This window comes from Moschus berezovskii, chromosome 22, assembly GCF_049115385.1.
Source record: "Moschus berezovskii isolate FMDL1 chromosome 22, NW_MosBer_1.0, whole genome shotgun sequence".
NCBI lineage: Eukaryota > Metazoa > Chordata > Mammalia > Artiodactyla > Moschidae > Moschus > Moschus berezovskii.
In genome coordinates, this window is record NC_142481.1 from 62,176,333 (window position 1) to 62,199,597 (window position 23,265).

A 23,265-nucleotide genomic window follows, 5' to 3' on the forward strand; every position below is an offset into this window, starting at 1 on the left:
ACGCCAAAGAATTGCTGCTTTTGAACTGTGGTGTTGAAGAAGAGTCTTGCGAGTCCCTTGAACTGCAAGGAGATCAAACCAGTCAATCCTAAAGGTAATCAAACCTGAGTATTCATTGGAAGGACTGATGCTGAAACTGAAAGTCCAATACTTTGGCCACCTGATGCAAAGAACTGACTCATTGGAAAAGACCCTGATGCTGGGAACGATTGAGGGCAGAAGGAAAAGGGGACGACAGAGGATGAGATTGTTGGATGGCATCACCAACTCGAAGGACATGAGTTTGAGTAATCTCCGGGGTTGGTGACGGACAGGGAAGCCTGGTGTGCTGCAGTCCATGGGGTGGCAAAGAGTCGGACTCGACTGAATAACTGAACTGAACTGATATATATATATATATATATATATCTCAGAAGCAAGAGCCTCCTAAGAAGGCAATAATGACCAAATAGACTAAAGACATGGGCACATTCTGCTTTGTCACTGTGTCTGCTCTTGGAGAAGAGGAAGAGAAGATTGAGGCTAGGGAAGTTGCTGCCTTGTTTGCACAGAATGCACAGTGATTGGAAAACAGTTGGAATGCAAAGGCTGAGCAACAGGCAATTGCAAGAGCTGGGTGAAATGAAAACCAAGAAAGCAAACATGAAAAGGACCTTGACTAACAACCAGTACAAATGATCAGGAACTTTCTCTGAACCCAGACTGGAAGCAAAACATTTAGATTAGGAGGAAAAAGATCTTTTCTTTGACACCATGGCCTAGCTTCTACCTTTATGTCCCCAGCAGAAGGCTTTATGTTGCGCTCTTTGATTCTTCTATATTCAGTGAAGTCTATGAGTCCTTATGACCTGCTTTCTAGAGATGGATTTTTCTGAATCTTTTTTGTTTATAGTATATAGGTCTTTGCTACTATTTTTTCCCCCATTTGATGTAAACTTCTTGAGCTATGTAAAAACTCTATGAATAGATCAGTGCCTAAGTGTCTCCAGTTTCTTAAGTAGCTGTTCTTATTCCTTCTTCAAAGTTAATAAAACATTTAAAGATTATTTTTAAAAGTATTTGCACATTATTTCCCAGTTGTTAGCCCAGACCACCCACTGGGGAAGCACACAAATAAATAATAATAAATTGAATCACCACTCTCCACACCGCATTTAGCATAACGTATTAATGTGGACTAAGACAAACCATTGTTTGACATGAGCTTGAGCAAGCTCTGGGAGGCTGTGAAAGATAGGAAAGCCTAGCGTGCTGCATGGGGTCGCAGAGAGTTGGACACGGCTGAGTGACCGAGCACAGAGACATCCCATATGTTGTTGTTTGGTCGCTAAGTGTGCTCCTCCCTCCATGGGATTCTCCAGGCAAGAGTACTGGAGCGGGTTGCCATTTCCTTCTCCAGGGAATCTTCCCGACCCAGGGATCAAACCCGGGTCCCCTGCATTGCAGGCAGTTTCTTTACCACTGAGCCACCACGGAAGCCCTTCACCATTGCCTCAGAATGGTCCCCACAGTGCTTCCTGTGTCCTTGCCCAGACCTCTGCCCTCCGACTCCTCCTCACCTTAGTGCTGTGCGTTACATAACCCGCCTTGCCTCTGCCTCACCCCACACACAGTATCATAGCACCAAGTCACAGCCTCCTTGTAAGACTGCGCTTAGTTGTTCCCTCCTCTATTAGTCTGTCTGGTTTCTGTCATCCTAACGCACGAAGGGCGGTGGTACTTCTTTCATTCTTTAAAATGTTAACTCCTTCAATCCACATTCAACTTTGTATGGTGGTTAGGCATGGACTCATGTTTTAACTCCCTTATCATATGTACTTGAGAGCCAGCTATCTGTAACTCTATGTCTTCGTTTCTTTTTACCTCCCACTGAACCTGTTCGTAAATCCTTTCTGAAAAGACTGGTGAATGTTAAAGAATCATATAAAAGCAAAGCTCTTGAGTGAATCAGAGCATTGTTGGAGGGCACAAAGCCTATGTTGATCACTGTTTTGGTAAAACAATACTTAGCAGCTATCCCTGGGTACAAAAAAAAAAAAAAAAATTTCTGATTGAGCCAGAGTAAGGCAGTAAGAGGAACTTAGTTATGACTCTGACTGAGGGTTAATATTCAGTTTACACTTGCGCAGGAGAAATTTACCAAGACTGAAAGACTGAGTTTATCTCATCATCACCAACTGTATTGTTTTCAGTTTGCTTTTTTGGTGGGTGTGAAGGAAGTGGTTTGGGCCTAGTTAATAAATGAATTGCTTATATGATTGGAAGTTTACTGGGTCCTTCATGAATAAATTTGTAGAAGAATTTACCTACTGCTGCAGCAGAATGTTCCTAATCAGAGGAGGCATCAGGCTGTTTCCTAGCCTTCAGATTTTTGCAAGGCCGTGAAAGCAGAAGTACTACTGATTTGTTGGTTTTCTCTTGGTGATTAATACATAGAGTCTATTGCTACTTAATTTAGTATCAGGTATGATCTGGTGGGTAGTTCAACTTGAGTCGATGTGATTATAGAATGTTTCATATTTTAGACACCGTCTAACTCCCAAGCATTTCTGTTTTAGAAACTGGGACAACTTCCAAGTTAGTTTTGTGACTCCTTTAATTTCTCCTGCCAGACTCATTAACTCAGCCTATTCGCCTTTGGGGAAATCATAGTTCCAGACTTGTACTCTCTGTAAAAATCATCCTCTTAAGTGATGTGATGGTTGAATTAATTGAGAACACTCAGACTCAACCTTTCCAGCAGTATATTCTGAAACCTGTTTGTTTTGATTTTGACCAGCACAGAATGATTAAGATAAAGCAGTAGGAAACCGTAATCATAATATGCAAATCACCTGCATTAAAAGATGTGGAATTCAACAATTACTGCTATTTTTAAGTTCCACATCTCAGATTTTATAGACTCAGAAAGCTGGAGAGAATCTCAATCATCTTAGATAAATGCTTCTTTTTTAAAAAACCATAGTACACATTTATTAAAAAAAAAAATCCAAATATAAGTGGACCCATACAGTTCAAACCCATGTCATTCAAGGGTCAACGGTATTGCAGTGCGTCGTTAGTTTTGATTATGAATTTTGATTATTATTCTGAAGACTGCTATTGTAATGTCTAAAGGCTGTCTAATGTTTGGCTTCTTTTTAACTTTTGTTTTATATTGGAGTATAGTTAACAATGTTGTGTTAGTTTCAGGTGTACAGCAAAGTGATTCAGTTATACATATTCATGTATATATTCTTTTTGAAAGTCTGTTCCCATTTATGTTGTTATATAATATTGAGCAGAGTTCCCCGTGCTATACCATAGGTCCCTGTGGGTTATTCATTTAAAATAGAGCAGTGTGAACATGTCAGTCCGAAACTCACTAACTGTCCCTCTCTCTTACCTTTCTCCCCTGGTAATCATAAGTTTGTTTTCTAAGTCTGTGAGTCTGTTTCTGTTTTGTAAATAAATTCATTTGTGTCTTTTTTTGTTTTTTTAAGATTCTTCATATACGCGATAATCATACAGTATTTGTCTTTCTCTGACTTACTTATGTATCTTTCTGAGATGATGATAACAGCTGTGGATTCTCTTCTCAAGAAAACATACTTGCACACAGAAGTTTGTATTCTTTTTCAAGACAACCTTACTCCTAAGTCTGTCATGACCCCTAGGTGATGAAATCCCTGTTTTGGTCCAAAGCCTATTCTCTAGGGTGTAAAGAAGTGACACATCTAAAATCACACAGCTTCTATAGCTGACACTACTGCTAATCTGTTGGGTTTCCTCCCCCTACCCCCCACACAAACAATTTCTGTTCCTTAAAGCCCATTCTGAGTTTACAGAACTTAGAGGAAGGGTTTGGGGTGTTAAACCTTTAAAATCAACTGTTTCAGCTTGTCTTACTTACCCAGTGAGGAGATTGAAGTATAGTAATATCCCAAACATTTGAATCACTGATTCAGAAAAGTCAAATGAACTAATCAAGTTTTTTTATAACCTGTTGTGGTTATTTGAAGGGCTCATCCAGATCCCTTTCCATGCATGCTCAGTTGTGTCCGACTCTTTGCAGCCCCATGGACTGTAGCCCGCCAGGCTCTTCTGTCCATGGGATTCTTCACGCAAGAATAGTGGAGTGGGTTGCCATTTCCTTCTCCAGGGCATCTTCCTGACCCAGGCATCAGACTTGCGTCTCCTGCATTGACAGGCGGATTCTTTACCACTGAGCCACTGGGGAAACCCCAGTCCAGATCCATAGTTGATCTAATACCAGTTTCTTACCCAGGCTGCTGGCCTCTGAATTCATCAAATAAATCAACTAGAGCACTTGTTCCGTTTATTCATCCTGTCTACCTTTCTTTGATTTATTTTTTTGTTTGGTGTTTGTTTGGCCATGAGGCATGTGGGATCTTGGTTCCCTAACCTGGGATCAAACCCAGGCCCCCTGCATTGGGAGCACACAGTCCTAACCACTGGACCACCAGGAAAGTCCCCTGTCTACATTTCCTTTTTTTGCTCCTCCAGAAGGTACCCCCGTCATTGTGCTCACCCTGAGCTGCTGACTTTGGGGGGAAGTATCAAGGTAGAAAGCATCACAATAAGCCTTGGTTGTCATTTACTATCGTTAAATAAACTTCAGTTTCTGTTGCCTCCTAGCGATGTGCCTTTGATTATGTGATTTGATTTCTGTGAATTTCACTATCTTTATCTGTGAACTGGACACAGTACCATTTTTCTTGCCCCCCAACATGTGATAAGAAATAAATGTAGCACCTGGCTCAGTGCAGTGACAACTTTTACTATTTTCTGCTACACGCATCACGTTTTTTTACTGGAGTCAGCTGTCTGCTACAGAGAGAGTGCTCAGGCTGCCTCTCCCACAGTGCTGTTGCCACATCGCTCATCCAGCATTAACTGCGTTCCTTCTGTTTAGTCACTGCTGTTAGGTTGGGGGGCTGCGTCACATTGTCTTCTTTTTCTCTTTCCTCTATTCATAATGATTTTTTTAGTGATACTAACATATGCAGCTTCAGCAGGCTCTTCTCCAGAGTTTGATCGTTAATTTAACAGAAAGTTATTTGTGAGAGTTTTCATAAATTTGTCTCCCCCCAGTTTTCCATTGTTAAGAGAATAGTTTTTTAAATTCCAATGAGGAAACACTTGATGTAGGAGACTTTTCGAAGTCCAGAGTAATAGAGAGCAGCTAATTCTGTGGCAAAGCTTAGCCTCTTAATTTACTGCTTCCACAGGCTAGGAACCTTCACTTTGCCTCTGATTTGAAGGGGTGAATTTGAGTGGAGGACTCCTAAACTGGTTAGAAGAGAGGTTTCAACTCTCAATTTTCTGTCTTCATCATGTTCTTATTATTTGAAAAAATTACTAAGCTTACCCTAGTAGATATGTGTTATTCATAAAATATCAATTATTCTAACATATATTAACAAAAATATTAAAGTATAAATTAAAGGATGAGTTTTTCAAAAAAGAAAACTTCAATTATTTTCTTCCTGAGCTCCAGGGAATCTTCTCAGTTGCATCCCTTTTGGAACGGCCCCTGGGCCTGTCTGAACGTTCAGGCCCAGCTCAAGTCTGCTTTTGCTCATTTACTTGAACTCACTATTTTATTTCTACAGCTGGATTGTAAACTACCTGTGGTTAGGGACAGTGGCTTACTCTGTAATCTCGCAACAATGCCTGGCACAGTTTTGGGTACTTGATATGTATTCAGTATTTACTTGTTGATTGATTTCTTGGGATCATTTTATTTAGAGTGTTATTTCACTGTTAATAAAAGGAAAACAATCTTCAGCCTCTTCTTCCTTAATAGTTCTGGTGTTAGTCCCCATGCTCTTCATATCCTAAGGTTAAAGATCATCACGCCTGTCTGCATGTACAGATTTTCAGAAGTAGATGTGCTGTCTGACGAAGTAACTCGGTTGTGACCTCATGGCAGCGGTGCAGGCTCAGAACCACACCTATGAGCACCCACATCTGTTTCTGTTCCTTGAGATTTCTGTCCTTTGGTTTCTTATCAAATGGCTGAGTGCTCAATTGTAGCATTTTTCTTTTTTTTTTTTTAAATACTTTCTTCTAGAGTTAATTTGTGCTGGTATTGTGGGTTTACTACTTTGTATTTTTCAGGTTTCTGTTCTGTTCTGAACAACTACTCTGTCCTTTAATTCTATAGGCTTTTTTAAATTTATGAGAGTAAATTATTTGTAATTACACTTAAAAATTCTTTATAACTGTTCAATGAATCTTGGTGGCTTAACATCATAATCTTTTTCTCATAGCATTCCTATATTGTCATCTTCTCTCTGTGAATAGGAAAATTAAATCTATAAAGAAAAAAAATTATTGTCAATTGCACATCAAGACAGTGAGAGAGATAAAAACCAAACCTGATCTCTAGATTTGCAGTTCACTTACGTCTCTGTGGACTGTGTCATTCCTTCATAAAAGGTGCGGTGCTGTGTACTTACTAATATGATTCACTAAATTAGATCATTGCAGTTAATGACAACTTAAAGGTTTTGAGATTTTTATTATTTCATTTTCCTGATAGCATTGTTAGTCATTTTTTTCTTCATTGCAAACATCCTCAAAACTTAAGGCTTTCTCCTTCATGTGTCTCTCCTCGTCCTTGCAGCTATCTGTCCATGTTCTTCACGTGGGGAATGGCGAGACTCTGAGAGCACAAGCCCACCCGAGCACATTTAAAGCCTCTGCTCGTATTACGCCTGCTAACATCTCACTGGCCAGAGCAAGTCAGCAGCCTGGCCTGACCTCAGCGGAGCAGGGTGTGTACTCCGGCCACAGCAGGAGGCCGTGCAGAGTTACCAGGATAAAGGGCAAAGGATATCAAATCCTATTAAGAGTGGAAAGCTGGCCGAAACAATCCAGTCTAACACTGCAGGGAAGCAGGACGTTAAAACAGTCATTAATTTGCTAATGTAAGTCTTGTGGACTATAAACATGGCAACACTTTTTTCCCATGAGTAACTTAAATCTTATTTGACTACTTTGAAAATTCTCCAGTGCTCTGAATTTCTTTCAAGAATGCCCTTTAAACCAAAGTTATTGTTTAATGGAAATGAACACAAGTAGAGATGCTAGTGATGTTAATTGCCATATGTGCTTTGAGACAGAGGTAAAATTGCTGATTGACTGGAAAAAGTGGAAAGTATAGATGAAGAGGGGATAGATAGAAAACTGCCTAAACAAAAGAAAGCTTTCTTGCAAATAAACTGTTAAGCGTTATAAATTAAGCACTTGGAGTTGAAATGAAGGGAACAGAGTTAAGCTGTATTAACTCACAGTATGGAGGCGGATTTCTGAGACTCAAACTTATCAGAAAGGCATTAAAATGTCTATTCTTACTTAGACAAGAAGGGAGAAAGTTCGGAGGTGGTTTGGTGTAATCTCACAATTGCCTAGCAATCTAAGTCAATTCTAATACAATATTTTATAAGTACATACAGAAATGGGTTTGTATGTTAGAATTAATGCCTGTTAAATACTGTAGTGGAATGAATAGTTCCTTAGAACCTTTTTCTTCTTGAAGTGATGCTAGGTGTGTTTGTTTAGTTTGCTAATATTTTCTCTTTTCTGTACTGCCTTATTTCTTTCCTTGAATAGGGAGAATCTTTTCATTTAGAAAAATGGTATCATTTACAACCTTTGTCAGGAATATTTCATAGAGCGGAGACAGAATTGACTTCGCTTGAGCTGGTTTGAAAGCTATGGAAACTCAAAGTAAATAGTACTTTACTATTGTGTGCATTATGACAGTTGTATCTCCTTTACCAGTATATGAACAAGGAAATTAAAGAAGTGTATGGCAAAGCTGTGCAGTTTTAAGCATAACCTGGTCTACTTTTTTGTCACAGAGATGAAAGTTCATTTATTCTCTGTTGTATGTACCTAACTTTATGAGCAGATGTATTCATGGGAATATATAGGTTTTTTTTATGTTATATTTTTAATCATAGACCTGCAAGGTTATGGACTCTTAAGGTTACAAATATAGTACAGGGAGGTCCTGTGTACCCACCACCTTGCTTCCCGTAATGGTGACATGAGACTAATTTGTAAATCATTGTCAGACCTTTTTTGCCCTCTTTAGTAAGCCTGCTTTTTTCAGATATCTGACTTTCTTTAAAGCAAGAACACATATATTGTGCCTGATCCTCTTTAACTTTCAGAATTATGAAGTATCGTGTAAGGATCCTTCTGTCAGTGTTGCTTTATCTCTTTACTACATTCCTCTCCATTTTCCCAATTTCCAGACTGTACCATGGATTGCCAAGGGACTATGTCTCATCTCCTCTTCTGGTATATTCCTCCTCAGCAATCTAAAAATCTGCTCCTCCTGTTGAAGAAATATAATCAGTTGAATATTCAGATTTCTTGTTTTGAGTTTATTTTGCTGGTGTTTGAAAACTTGAGAGGATTTTTTTTAACATTGTCTCTTTTTTTTTTCCCTTTTAGCCTGAAAATGAAATTTCTTCAGACTGCAATCATGTAAGTATGGATTTTCCATAATTTGCCATATGTGTTTTATGTATATGATGACAGATATTAGGATGTTCTTCCTTTGTTCTAGGAAGCATAATGTTTTCTTAAATGCACTTAATCTTAACAAGAGAAAGATTAACCTTATCTAAGGGCCATGGTAAATCTACAAATAGTCCTCCGTTGTAGAAACCAGCAGGCTCAGCCAAATAATATTTGTAAACGTAACTTTTTCTTCAGTTACAGCTACCATAAGAAGTTGTTTCTTTGCAAGTCAAGTTTACGATTTTAGAGTTTTGTCTTTTAAAGTTAGTTCATTTAGTCATCTCATCATATAGTCATCTACTGTGTCCCAACACTGATAGAAACTGGACACAACTAAACACCTCGAAGAGGGAGACATGTTCGAGTTGGCAGATAAGAACTCCAGAGATAACTGCGACTAATTTTCAGTGTCATATCTATATCTCCATACTGTATGAAGTCTAACGTTAAAAGGAACAGATGTGAAATCACATCTGTGCAAAAAGTACTGACTGCTTCGGCAGAGGCCTGTAAGAGTACAGTGGGGACACAAAGTGAATTTTGCCCTGGTGGGTTGATGTCCAGAAACATTTAATAGTGGAGATGATACTTGAGTTGTGTCTTCAAAGAGGAGTAGTTATATATCTGATAGTACTGGAAGAAATCTCTCCGCCTCCACATTATTTGGTATTTTGAATGGGAGACTGCAGGAACAGAGAAGCACATTGGCTGTTTAAGTTGATGACTTATTCTAGGTAAGGTCTAGATAGGTCAGAGATTTAAAGTAAAACACCACAAAAACAGTAGAAGAAAACATGAACGGGGGTAGGGTTTTTAAACTATAACACAACCTCAAAAACTATTTAAAGAAAAAATAAAGATTTGTAAGTCTGACTGCATTACTGCTGTGACATCTTATGATTCAATTAACCAAATATTACTTAGTCAAATGCAGTCACATTACCTGCCACTGACCATAGACACCACTGGGCAGTCTTTGTCCTTTTCCTCCTGTTTTAACCTCCATTCCTAACTCAGTATGTGTTCAAACATTTGCTTCTGTTTCCTGTAATAGTCTACGAAGCCCTTGAGATTAGACTGTGTGTGATACATTATCAGAAGTGCTAAGCAGATGTTTGAATGAATCGGTGAATGAGTGATTGTATTCTTTAGTCATGGAGTGAAGCAGTCTGAGAAAAAGGCTTCTCCGTGTCCTACATCATAGAAAGCCCCTGCTCTGTTTCTCCGTCTGAGCAGAATTTAAGAGCTCATTTTTGCCACTTTTCAGAAATTGAATCATGTACTGAAATTTTTTTAACTGAAGCTGCAAAGATAAAGTAATATTCAGCCCTCACCTGTGAATAGTAATGGCTTTAGAGATTTCATAGTTTGAAGTATTGAAACAGTTGTGTGAAACAGACCTTATCATATACTTGTCAAGTTGAGGGTTTTGGAGGAATGAAGAACGATACACTTGGAAATTAGACTCTGGACAACATTCTTTCATAAAAAGCATGTGAAAAGCACTGTTGATTGTGAAATCTGCAACTTAGCCTTCCAGTTCTGAGTTTCTGCATTAGACTTTTTGATTTAAGAAGAATTTTGCATGTATACCTATTTATATTTTCTTGAAAAAAACTCTTAACAGGAATTTTCATTTTAATTTTTTCTTGCTTAAAAAAAATTGTCCTTAAGTAAAAATAGAAAAAAGTATATGTTTGAATGGTAGTGCTTTATTTTGTTTACACATTTTTTCCTTTTATCTATAAATACAGTGACATTTTAATCTTACTTTTTGTTCATTAGCTGAAGTGTATGTATGCTTTATCTGACTGTATAATGGAATTTTATCATTTATAGTAACCACTAATGTTAAATTTCATGCTATTCTAAGTTTTTTGTTTCTTTTTTGTGTTCTTTTCTCTTGTACCTAGTTGTTATGGAATTATAAGCTGAACCTAACTACAGATCCAAAATTTGAATCTGTGGCCAGAGAAGTTTGCAAGTCTACAATATCAGAGGTAGGTAGTGAAAGAAAGAATTCTATGGATCTTTAATGACCTGAAAGAGAAAGTGACATCTGTTGACCAGACCAATCATTGAGGGAGGAATGAGTGATTCAGTTTTTCTACTTTTCTTGGAGTTCACATATGTCTTGGTTCAGAGTTAGACCAAGGGGCGAGGATGTGTGTAATTAGACTTCTTTTTCTTAATCTGCACTCACAGTAGGATGCTGTTGATTCAGGCACATTGGAAATCAGGTTCTTTTTGTCCCCAAATGGAGAATACAGTCACTGCTGTCATCAGTGAGTGCTCTCACACATTGTACAGTCTGCTTATGACTGAGGCGTGTCAAGGTGGTTTCCCCAGGAGGCTCATAAGCAGTCCTAAGTGTTTTGGCTGTGCACTTGGGCCAGTTAACCACAGAGGCATATGCTCCAAATAATAGAAGTTAGCATTAGAAAAGTTTGTGAAAAGGTTATATATATTGTTACAAATGGATATTGCGTATAAAGACAAAAATAATTACTGAAAATGTGTATAATATTGCATGGATGCTAATTGGTGATATTTTTCTATTATTTCTCTTTGCTCAGTATAAATATCAAATGATATTAGTGAAAATTGTGGTATTGAAAATTGTAATTTATTTTCTTTTTTAGAATTAGTGGTAGAAATTGTATGAAGTTGGGGATTTCTACATACTGAAAGAATCACAAAGGAAATAATTGCTACTTTTCTGTCTCAAAGTTAATAATCAGAGATCTTGCATCATATAGATTTGTTCCCAAACTACCCTATTTTTTTATATATATATATGTTTATTTATTTGACTGCTCTGGGTCTTGGAGAAGGAAATGGCAACCCACTCCAGTGTTCTTGCCTGGAGAATCCCAGGGACGGGGGAGCCTGGTGGGCTGCCGTCTGTGGGGTCGCACAGAGGCGGACACGACTGAAGCGACTTAGCAGCAGCAGCAGCAGCCCTGGGTCTTAGCTGTGGGGTCTTTAGATGTGACATGTGGGATGTAGTTCCCTGGTCAGGGATTGAACCTGGGCTCCCTGCATTGGGAGCTCAGAGTCTTAACCACTGGACCACCAGGGAAGTCCCCTCACTACCCTACTGATGACTTAAGTTAGGACCATCTTCTCTTGAGCTCTTAAGGAACACCCTACTCCAACCAGGTAAGTCCTCAGCTTATGTACCTCACTTAGCTCTTTATGGGATCTTGGAGAACCTGGTTTCTTCCCCAAACCTTCTACTACTGAATCAGATATGCTTTATTCTTTTAAAGCAGTGACCCTTCTTCAGATATGTTGGGGCTTCAGAATAGAATAGCTTATTTTAAAACTTTGATATTCAACTTTTAGATTCAGTATTATGTACCTCAAACTCCCTTGGCTCACTGTGTGACTAACTGTACATTACCAGTTTGAGTGCCATGTGGAAATTTAGCTCAGAGAATATGCAGATTCTTCAGAATAATTTCACCCTTTGTTGGTTTTATCTGTCTATATTTTTAAAATAAAACTGTTGAGACTCCCTGATGGTCCAGTGGTTAAGACTGTGCTTCCATTGCATGGGGCACAGGTTCAGTCCCTGGTCAGGAAACTAAGATCCCACATGCTGCCTGGGAGTAGCCAAATAAGTAAGTAAATAAAACTGGCTACCTTGTATTGTGTGTGCTGTGTTATGGCCCTCTTGTAATCTTTTGGAGGATGTTGTGGTTTTGTAACAGATTCATGTAACAGGGGTACTTTGCCCTCCATAGAGGGAGATCATACTATAGTCAGAAAAATTAATTATCAGGAAAAATAAAACATTTTATTCTACATTTCCCTCTTCTCTTTTAATTTTGGAGTTATTCTTCCAAGGAGGAAAACAACATCATAAAAGTACTGAAGACTGCAAACCAAACTTTTTATTTACTCTCCATGATTGAGTCAAATAGTGCCTGCTTTTCTCTTGCATTATGTCAAAAGTAGAGTGACTGTAGTGTTTTTCTAATGGTTCCTTAAGAATCTGCTCCCCAGCCACGTCAGCGTTTACTTCCATTCATAAATATGTTGATGATTTAATGCTGTTTTTCATTGTTATGCTTAGAATTTTTTTGTTGTTGTTTGAACCCCCTTCTCTCCAATACAGGGGTTGGAAAAAGGCATAAAATTTTAATTCATACACTACATCTGGTTGTAATTGGTGGTGGACCGAAATACAAATAGGTACAACATCTCTGTGTTTCAGTAAAATCTCAGGTGATTGAAGCTAAATATACATTTAATTTCTTATTCAGGCTTCAATTCAAAATGTCTAGCAGTCTTTCTTCAGATTTTTAAACCATTGATTGCCTAATGGAGCCTGTCTGAATACTTGCTCTTCATTGTTTTAAAAACCCAGGTGTCGTCCACTAGTCCTGTTTTTTTTTTTCATGTAGGGCGTTTTTCATTAGTTGAATTATAAACACTGAGATTTTAAAGCATTTTTTTCTCCTTTTACTTTTAAAACTTATCTCTGTTTTACTTTTTTGAAAAAAATCACAAAAAACCCTTTTCTTGGAACTACATTTATGTCCCTCTTCTTAGGCAGCATCAAAACAAAGAGCCCAAGGTTAAACTGAAAGAATTGCATTCAGCTTGTTGACTGTTGAAGATCTCTGCTGCCTCTTGAAGCCAGTATAAGGCTGTTTAATTTGCCACGTTTGCTTCTTTGAAAATAAACAGAATTTTCTCTCTTGAACTGAGTCTTTGACTTGCTCTGAATTTAATACTGGGGTTAGACATGAAGAGACCCAGTGGCTTATAGGACTATTAGTGTGTGGTGTGTCCTTCACCCTGTGCCTTCTGGAAAAGGAGATTGTATTTGTCTTATCAAGTGTACATATTTACCAGAGGTGGTATAAGAATGGAGAATGGTCTCTGTTGGTTAGAAAAAACCCAACAAAACATTCCCTTCTCATTTATATTAAAAATAAACATTAACATTTGACTCCTTCCTCTTGTCAAAACTGCCATTTTTATTTGTTTTTAATTTCTCCAAATGCAGTAGTCATTTTCCAAACAACCCTCTGTGCTTTATAATTCAACCTTAAAACCCTGTAAGTAGATTACACTTTTTATGATTGAACTTCAACATTTTTAGCCTAATTTCCTTCCTTAGCACTTGTGGTTTTGGATGTACTTTGCAGAGACACTGCCCATATGGGGCCACTTTTGCTTGATCCACTAGATCATATGTCTAAATGACCCAAATTAGAATGGCCTTCCCCTTCCTGGACTTCTTGCCAGACTGCACTGAACATCATTTTTAAACATGTTTCTATTTCAGACCACAGTGGTGAAGCTGGGAGTCTACTCAGTTAAAAAACATATGCCTATTTTCTTTTCTACTTTAATTCTGCTGATCTCCTAATTAGTTAGACCTTCAGTGTTACTTACAAATTGCTGTTGATGACAACTGCAATGATACATTAAGTTGAAATTTATTTGCCAGACGTTAAAAATGGAAAGTAAATAATCTGCCTCTTTACGGAGTTAAATCCCCCATGTGTTTTCCTTCTCTCTTAGCTCTTTTCTAAGTAAACTAGCACTACGGGAAAAAAAATTTTAAAAATGCCCAAACCCATCATTAATTCAGAACACATTAATGTCATGTCAAGAGGTAACAACCCCCCCCTTTAGTAATTAGGTTTATCTAACAATAATAGTTTGCTGTGTAGGTTGGCTTGAGATAATGCAACTGGACTTTAGTTATGCACCTGCTTTTCAGACCTATGCCTTAGATTAATCTTGTCACTATCCATTACATTCTTTGCATGGGTAGTGGTAATTCTCAGTAGAATCATTTTAAAAAGAGCTGTCATAAACTCTTTTCAATAAAATAACATTTTAAGAAATTTTCTCAATAAACTGAATTTTTTTTAAAAAAGCTGTTTTACTTCATTTAAACCTGGGTTTTACCTAAGCATTTGTTTATGTATGTGTTTTCTTGCAAAACACATTAATCAGGTATTTCCTAGAAAGTGCAAAAGTCTTAATAGCATAGCACATTATTTTCTTTACAACAAAAGCGTTTCTCAGTGTTTTCCTTTTCTTTCTTTCAAGAAGAAACTAGAAGATATCATTCTCTCTTTCATAAAGGTTGTTTGGTAAGAGAATAGAATGCTTTCATAAAACAGCCACTTTCCTTTGAGCAGATCAAAGAGTGTGCTGATGAACCAGTTGGAAAAGGTTACTTGGTTTCCTGCTTGGTGGATCACCGAGGCAACATCACTGAGTACCAGTGCCACCAGTACATCACCAAGATGACAGCTATCATTTTCAGTGATTACCGGCTCATCTGTGGCTTCATGGACGACTGTAAAAATGACATCAACATTCTGAAATGTGGGAGCATTCGGCTTGGAGAAAAGGTATCTCTCTACTTCACTGGCTTCACCAAAGGGATCTTACAAATTTGATGAATGAACAGCTTTGTATAACTGGCATGGAGAAGATTTAGTGCTGGCGCTGGTCCAAACAGCCCCCAATATCTAAGGCTTGTTTGCCTGTGAATGCACTTTATCTGTTTGTAACCAAATGTTTCAGTACTGTGTGGGGAAGTAGAGGAATGGGTGGGAGGAGACGGGGACGACAGAGAATGAGATGGCTGGATGGCATCACCGACTCGATGGAGATGAGTTTGAGTGAACTCCGGGAGTTGGTGAGACAGGAGGCCTGGCGTGCTGTGATTCATGGGGTCGCAAAGAGTCGGTCACAACTGAGCGACTGAACTGAACTGAAGATTAGTGTTATCTTCAAAATGCAAAACTTCTTACCTGTAATGTTCCTCTGGAAAAGCATTCTGTAGTCTTGAGGGAAAAGTAGTTGGATTAGGAGAGACTCAAGTTCTCTAACCTTTCTTAGCATATACCTCACTGTTGTCTAAAAAATTTACTTAATAAACACACCAGTACAAAAGATAGAATATTTAAATATTAGAAAAATTTTAAATATGTGAAGGGTACTTCTAGCTTGTCAAAAGAAAGGTACTCTGTAAATAGGATATGTGTTATCTTCATGTCAGAACTAGTTTTAGTAAAGACAAGAAAGAAAATAACTCCCTAGTTTCTTCCTCCTTAATTATATCTGATCTTTCTTATGTTCTTATTGGTCTGTTGTCCAGAAGGTCACAGTGGAGGATCAGTTAGGTTTGTGCCTAATCCATTTGCTCAGCAGAAGTGAAAACTCCTGAGTAGTAGTAGGTGTCGGTGGGAGAGGTAGCTGAGACCTGTGGATGGCATCAGCTGTTAATTGCCACTGCTCATTAATTTGCTGTTTAGGGAGTATGAGAGTAAAACCCATTTGTCTCCTTGCCCTCTGTTTGTTCAGAGCATAGCTTGAAGGCTTCCATTCTTGGTCGGGACATGGTGGTAGAATTCTGGAACTGCACACACTAGTTCAAATGAAGTTTTGAGGGGTGGTCATTGTCTGGCTGTCACCAAATACCCTTTGCTTCATACCAGCGCAAGGCTCTGGCCCTTTCCCAGGGCACCTGAGTCGGTCTTGAGAGCTCTGTGGACTGGCCTACAGCTTCCAGGCAGCTCGTGAGAGGCCAGTTTTAATAAAGAAGACTGATTCTTGGCTTTCCCAACACATTTTAGAAATGGCATAAAAGCACTTAAGTCACTCCTCTGACTTTATTTATAGTGCTGAGGATTAATATCCAATTCCATCTCACTCTTAAAAGTCTTCACATAAGTGTTCCAGAACCACTTTTCAGGAATCAGTGATGGCACATTGTCGTATTTGTGGTCAGTGGCCCCTGCTGTAGAACAGACCATTACAATCCACCTCTCCCTGTAGCAGTTCTCCCCCATTGCCCACCAGGATGGTTGCTCACTGGCTTCCCAGTAGCAATCTGGATTGTCCAGATAAAACCTGCTTTTGGCTGCTTGTATGAGTTACTAAATCTGTATTGACTTGAACAGTGGCAGAAAATACTAGTGCCAGAGCCCAAAGATGTGACAGTGAGTATTGATTTTTTGGCTTTGTTAAAATAACAAAAAGTGTTATATGGGGCATCCAAAAGCACATTTTGTAATTTTCACCTTTTGTTGTACCTGATAGATGAATTTCTCTTTATACCAGGCCCTCACCTTAGCACCCTAGATAGACTCCTGAAAAGGCATGTTCTTTTCTGCATGTGTGTGTGTGTGCGCACGTGTGCACGCATGCTCAGTTATGTCTGACTCTTTGCGACCCTGTATGTAGCTCACCAGGCCCCTCCTGCTAATGCTGCAGCCAAGTTTAAAAATGATAGCAGTCTCTCTTCAGCCCTCCCTTGCCTTTTCAAAATAATAGTTGATTTCTCTGAAGTCAAGTTATTTAGATATGAAAATTATTCTGAAAATTAATAAATCAGCTTCTGACCACAGAAGAGAACACGCTCATCAGTTTAAAATTTGTTGCCCTGAATTTTGCAATCTCCTCTGTGACTGGCTTTCAACTGACCTCCAAAAGTCAGAGAAGCAGGGTCATGTTTAATCTGTTAGTACCCTGCCTCTTGTATTAACCTTTAAATGTCATGATTTGAAAACTATAATGATTTTTTTCAGAATATTAGAATATGTAAATTTTAAAAATAAGAGCTATATATTTTAATAAAACTTAGAATTTTCTAAATAAATTTTTTAATAATTATTTTTAAAAAGTAAAAGCAGATCTTTGAAAGTAAATGTAAATAATTCATATCATCTGAAGAGAAAGCAGAATGTGACATCCAGTACAGGAACTTAATTGTGGACATGTGCCTCCTTATTACTGCTTTCATGCTTTTCACTCAGCAGTGGTATCATTCTGTCATTCTCTCCTTTTAAAACCAACTACTGCGAATAGTTCAGATGTTCTTTTTGTCTCTATTTAGAGAGGTAGAGCACAAAAAACATCACAGATGTTGAAATGGAGAATGATTAATAGCAGAGATGAAAACTGAGTTCTTGCCCTTTTTTCTGATTTGTGTTGTCATTCTCTGGTCTTTCAAAAATATATGTTTTTTTAAAGCACAAGGTGTATGGAAGAAAAAATATTACCTACTGAACTGCTGAACACTTTACATGGACACTGTATACTAGTTTTAAGACTGACATTTGTCTCACCACAGTAGAATTTTTAAAATTCACTGTAACTCCATTTACAGGATCATTTGTTATGCATATGTCAAGCTTGCATATTAACAAGTTACCTTTTTAAAATCTAAGCCCAAGTAACTTCATTTCTTGTAGATTATATGCTGGTGTACAGGCCCAACCCTCGCTTTCATTTGTATTCAGTAATAACCCTACAATCTTCTTTATCAAATATTTGCATACATTTGAGTTTTGTAACTCAAACTGGCTGACCTGGAAAGCTCAGAGACTCTGGGGAACTGAGAAGAATTCCTGAAAAATCTTTTATTTGAAAAAATTATCTAAAGTTACAATAATAATAAAAGAGAACACCTAATGGAGGTGATGTTTTGGCCTAATGCCAATATGTGGTGCTATAATTGCTATCATTAAAATTACATTTCACATTCCTTAGAGGGTCTCACACCGTGATGCTGCTATGTTTAAACAATTATGAACCCTCAGTATACAGAGAAACATTTAGATTCATTGCAGGGAAATCATTTCTTTATCCTATGAAGCCAGAACTAAAGGCTAAGTCTAAATGGAGAATTGACAAACGTGCTATTATTTTCAATCTCTTCTGTATGATTATGACCTAATTGCTAGGGACCATCTCAGTAAGGTATTTTATGAGCTACTCAACTTTGGTATAAGACATTATTTTATACCATAAAATCATGTGTATCATAATCTCTTGTAAACTATAAATAATAAGTGATTGATATGTTTCCAAATCTTTGTTATCACAGGTTTGTTTTAAGCCTGAATTTCTGGGGTTTGTGTCCACTTTCCTCTCTCTCCTTATCTTTTTTTCAGTTGTCCATCAGAGTTTTTTTCCTCCTTTCAGAATAACTTCCTAATAATACTTCTTGGTCATCTCAGATTTCTAAGCACTGGATGGAATCTTCAAGCTAGTGACAAAGTTTGAGGTACAGACAGAAAATAGGAAGGCACGAGAATATGCCAGTGTAATGTGCTTCCTGATCTTTTTTGGATTGAAAAACCTTTTGAAATTTAATGAAAGCTATGAACTCTCCTCAGGAAAAATACACATAACCCACATACAAATTGTAGGAGTTTCATGGAACTCCAAGGTCCAAAAAAAACAATGGTGGACTGTTAGCTAGGTGCCTGATGTTCTGCAACTCTGTTTACTCAACTGCGCTCTAGGTATCACAGCTCTTATTCCCTTTTCACAGGTGTATTAGGAGAGAGCATGAACATTTTCTAGAAAGTACTTGGAGATTACTGTGCTATGGAACAAACCCTATTACAGCAAAATGGAAAAATACATAGTTTTTTGTTGAATTGACATTTTAGTAAAAGTGTTTCCCTACCTAATTTAGGAGACTTATGTACAGATGACCTCATAAATGTGGTATTTTACTGTAATGAGATCTTGTGTGCCTGTGTGTGTATATGTATCAGCAAATGATAGCACTCTATTTTCTGTTGCTTTGGCTTGCTGTATTTATAGATATACTTCTCAAGTTATTGAAGCATATCTTCTGAGTATAGAAGATTAGAACTCTGAAAATGTTTAGGGAAAATTTTTCATGTTTTGAGTGAATGAGTGCTTGTGGTTGCTATGGGGTTGATGCAGTGTACACTTAAAGATAACTGGACAGTTTTAGGAAACTCTAAAAAGCAGTTTGTATACTTGGTGGTAATTTTGTTAAATCACATTAAGATAAACCCAAAACATCAAAGTGAACATTACTCTAAAAGTGGGGGTCTTTGTGGACAATAGAAAATAGAGAAAGAGGGTCTCCGTAGCATATTTCCTCGTTAAATTTCGTGGTTTGTCTTATTTTTTAAACTTGGCTAAAGCACTGTTATTTGAGAAACATGTAGCTCTTAGAGGTAAATGAACAGAGATTCTTTAAAATTTCGACATTTTGTGACTTTCCAGGTGTTCCAGTGGTTGACTCCATGATCCCACTGCAGGGGATGCGGGTTCAATCTCTGATTGGGGAACTAAGAGCCCACATGTTGCATGGTGCAGCCACAAAAAAAGAAAGAAATTCTGACATTTTAAACTCTAAAAGTCAGGTTTCTGTTTCTGGTGCAAACTGAATGGACTTAAATTTCCCAGGATCTGTATTTCTGTTTATAGCTCTCAACTATTAACATTCTTACTGAAGATTATCAAGGACATCTTCTGTAACTTCCACAGTGAGGTTGGTTCCCACCCTATGTCTCAGTAGAACATTGGTAAACTTTATGTGTTGAGGTTTTTCGTTGTTGTTTTTTGTTTTAACTAAATGATGTTTCTTTTGAAGCTCATCTTGGTGAGAGTTTTAAAATGGTCATATCCTTGCTATTTTAGGATGCACATTCACAGGGCGAGGTGGTATCTTGCTTGGAGAAAGGCCTGGTGAAGGAAGCGGAAGAACGAGACCCTAAGATCCAAGTCTCTGAACTCTGCAAGAAAGCCATTCTCCGGGTGGCAGAGCTGTCCTCAGACGACTTTCACTTAGACCGGCATTTGTATTTTGCCTGCCGAGATGATCGGGAACGTTTCTGTGAAAATGTGAGTCAGCTCAGAAACTGTTCTTCTTTGCTTCCTTTTCTTCCTAGTTTTTTTTTTTAATACTTGATTCCAAAATTAAACCAACACTGTCACATGTAGAAAAGCCCCTGAAATGGTAGGTGGAGCAGGTCCCAGGAAAACGGGAAGTTATCTGGGTACTGGCTGCTCAGGCCGGAGGTAATATCTAGGGAACACTTGGTTTCAGTCTCCATTGCATTGTTCTTTCTACTTTATCTCACTTCTCAATTTCAGTTCTTGGAAGTCTATTTTACATACAGGAATCCTATCTTACCAGGGAATCCCATTCATGGGTCCCATGGCTAAACCTTGGCCATATGACATATTTATGTTGAGGTAGTTTGGGCTAAGATGAAGGAAATAGCAGGCAGTGAACTTTTAAAACCAAGTCCTTGGTTACTCGCTGCATACTCTATAGAACAACTTTCTAACCCTGTAGTCAGAAATAATCTCCATCTTCACAAAGGACTGAGAGTGTCCTGTGTATGTTCCCACTCTGTCTGCTGTTGTGAATTAATATATCGGAACCGCTGAACAGAGCCACTGCCAGAGTTTCACTGACTCTAACATTAAGTTATAAGAAGGGAGACTCATTGACATCTGGGAACATGTGACAGGAGCTAAACACCATGGGAGATTTTTTTCCATATTTACTGCAGTCATTGTTTTCTTTCAAAGGCTGCTAAATTCTATGAACAGCTGAGTCATGTGTTCAAAGATAGTCAGCATTATAATAATTTAATAGAAAGTCCTGTATGAGATTATGGATTATGCCCAGCATAATTGCTTAGCTAGTGCTGATGGTGATGGTGATGGTGTTGTATTCCATCTTACAGACACAAGCTGGTGAAGGCAGAGTATATAAGTGCCTCTTTAACCATAAATTTGAAGAATCCATGAGTGAAAAAGTAAGTATTTCTTTGAAACAGATCAGCATTTTATTCATTTTCCTAAAAGCTTTCTCAAATCCTCTCAAACAATATAAATTCATACCAAAATATAAAATAACTGATACAGCTTAACCCTCCAGAGATAAAATCCTGGGCCTTTAGTAGCAAACCAAAGCATATCATTTAAACGAAAAAAGTGAAGCTTCTCGTGATATCTGGACTTAGGGAAGTCAATGGGGATTCAATTTGGGGAGTAAAATCAAAGAATTTTAATCAAAGCTACACTGAACCCATCCCTGTGTACTCAAGAAGTTCGACTAACCAAACCAATGTGCTTCATAGGTAATCAGCGATTGAATTTTTTAGCAGCTGCTTCATTATCATTACTGCCTCTATCCCTCAATGCATGCAAGACTCATGATTTTTAAAAGTAATTATTTTGGACCTTGCTGTCTTGTCATTTACTTTCCTCTGTAGCTGAAGAACTATTTTTTATTTCAGTTCCTTATATCATTTACTATTGAATAATTATGTTTAAAAAATACAGAATGGAACTTCCAGAGTGTTATGTCAGTTGCCATTTTCATTCTGGTGAAATTTACTTTAGGGATATTTGTTAAAGAGGAAAAGAATACATTGTCAAGTTGATGTATGAGAATCTACCAAATATTTGTGTGTTTGGACAGTTGCTATTGCTGCAACCATCAGCAGCTCACCATAGAATTCCAGAGTTACCCACTCATATATCACTCCTTGCCACTCTCTTTTAGCACACTTGTTCTCAATTTTAACCAAACTTAAACACAGACATTTTGCTAACGACTGCAGTTGCTTATTGTACCTGGCCATGAGCCTCTGCTTGTCTTAGAGGTACATGTGAACGGCTGGACCATGTGAGCAGTCTCACAGCTCTCTTGCTGCACTCTCTCCTCAGTGTCGAGAAGCACTAACAACCCGCCAGAAGCTGATTGCCCAGGATTATAAAGTCAGTTATTCACTGGCCAAATCCTGTAAGAGTGACTTGAAGAAATACCGTTGCAATGTGGAAAACCTTCCCCGGTCCCGGGAAGCCAGGCTCTCCTACCTTCTGATGTGTCTGGAGTCAGCTGTGCATAGAGGTGAGAGTTCATTTCTTTTTATCTTTTCCACTCTTTTTTGGATCTTTCCTCCTGTGTTAGCTCTTTTGAGTACACCTGTCCCTGTGACTCAAGAGTCTTTCTATGGAAGCAGAACTCTAGGCTGAAGGCTTGGAAGCCCTCAGTCTTGTTGAAGGCCTTTCCTCTTAATGGCCTTAAATTCTGTTTTTCTTTACGTCCCAGCTTTTTTTTTTTTTTGGTTTATTTCTCAAATTCAAATTCTAATTTTTAAAATGCTTGTTGCACAGCAGTTTTAGGAGAGTCAGGGAAGTATAATGATTTAGCACATGAGCTTTGGGTCAGAGAGATATGACTTCAAATTATGACACATTCAGCAAACTAACTGGCTGGGTGACCATTGTTTATGTTTCTTAATCTCTCTAAATCTCATTTTTCTATCTATAGAACAAAAATTCATTACCTGTGTTGAGTTCGTATGAGGACTGAACGAGGTTATTTGACATAGCACTTAGCATATGATAAGTGATAAGGACTATTATTAGTCTAACAGTGTTTATCAAGAAATTAAACAGTAAAGAAAGAAAGGATTATCTCATAAGGTCAGACTCAGAGTCTGTTCAGTCCAAAAGTGAATCCCTGACAGAGGAATCAAGAAGGATGTTTAAAGGTCGGGGTCCTTAAGAAAGAACATTTCTTAGGCCCTCCCTGGAGGTCCAGTGGCTGAGACTCCGTGCTTCTGTTGCAGGGGCGAGGGTTGACTCCTACACGCCTCATGGCATAGCCAAAAAATTTTGGAAAAAAAAAAAGAATATTTCTTAATATGGACTATAGGCTATAAAAGTGAAGTTCCTAGCTTCTTAATGTGGAGAAGGCAATGGCATCCCACTCCAGTACTCTTGCCTGGAAAATCCCATGGACGGCGGAGCCTGGTAGGCTGCAGTCCATGGGGTCACTAAGAGTTGGACACAACTGAGCAACTTCACTTTCACATTTCACTTTCATGCATTGGAGAAGGACATGGCAACCCACTCCAGTGTTCTTGCTTGGAGATCCCAGGGACAGGG

At 38.2% G+C, this 23,265-nt stretch overlaps 1 protein-coding gene across 1 annotated transcript in view; it reads left to right on the forward strand.

Moving 5' to 3' along the window:
• The window catches only part of GLG1 (golgi glycoprotein 1), a 131,566-nt gene that overhangs the window by 80,680 nt on the left and 27,621 nt on the right, over positions 1-23,265 (forward strand). Inside the window, exons 2-7 of the mRNA XM_055413146.2 lie at positions 8,473-8,505; positions 10,455-10,541; positions 14,712-14,927; positions 19,993-20,196; positions 21,051-21,122; positions 22,039-22,222. Of these exons, the coding sequence (XP_055269121.1) occupies positions 8,473-8,505; positions 10,455-10,541; positions 14,712-14,927; positions 19,993-20,196; positions 21,051-21,122; positions 22,039-22,222 (796 nt within the window). The remainder of the gene's footprint in view (positions 1-8,472; positions 8,506-10,454; positions 10,542-14,711; positions 14,928-19,992; positions 20,197-21,050; positions 21,123-22,038; positions 22,223-23,265) is intronic.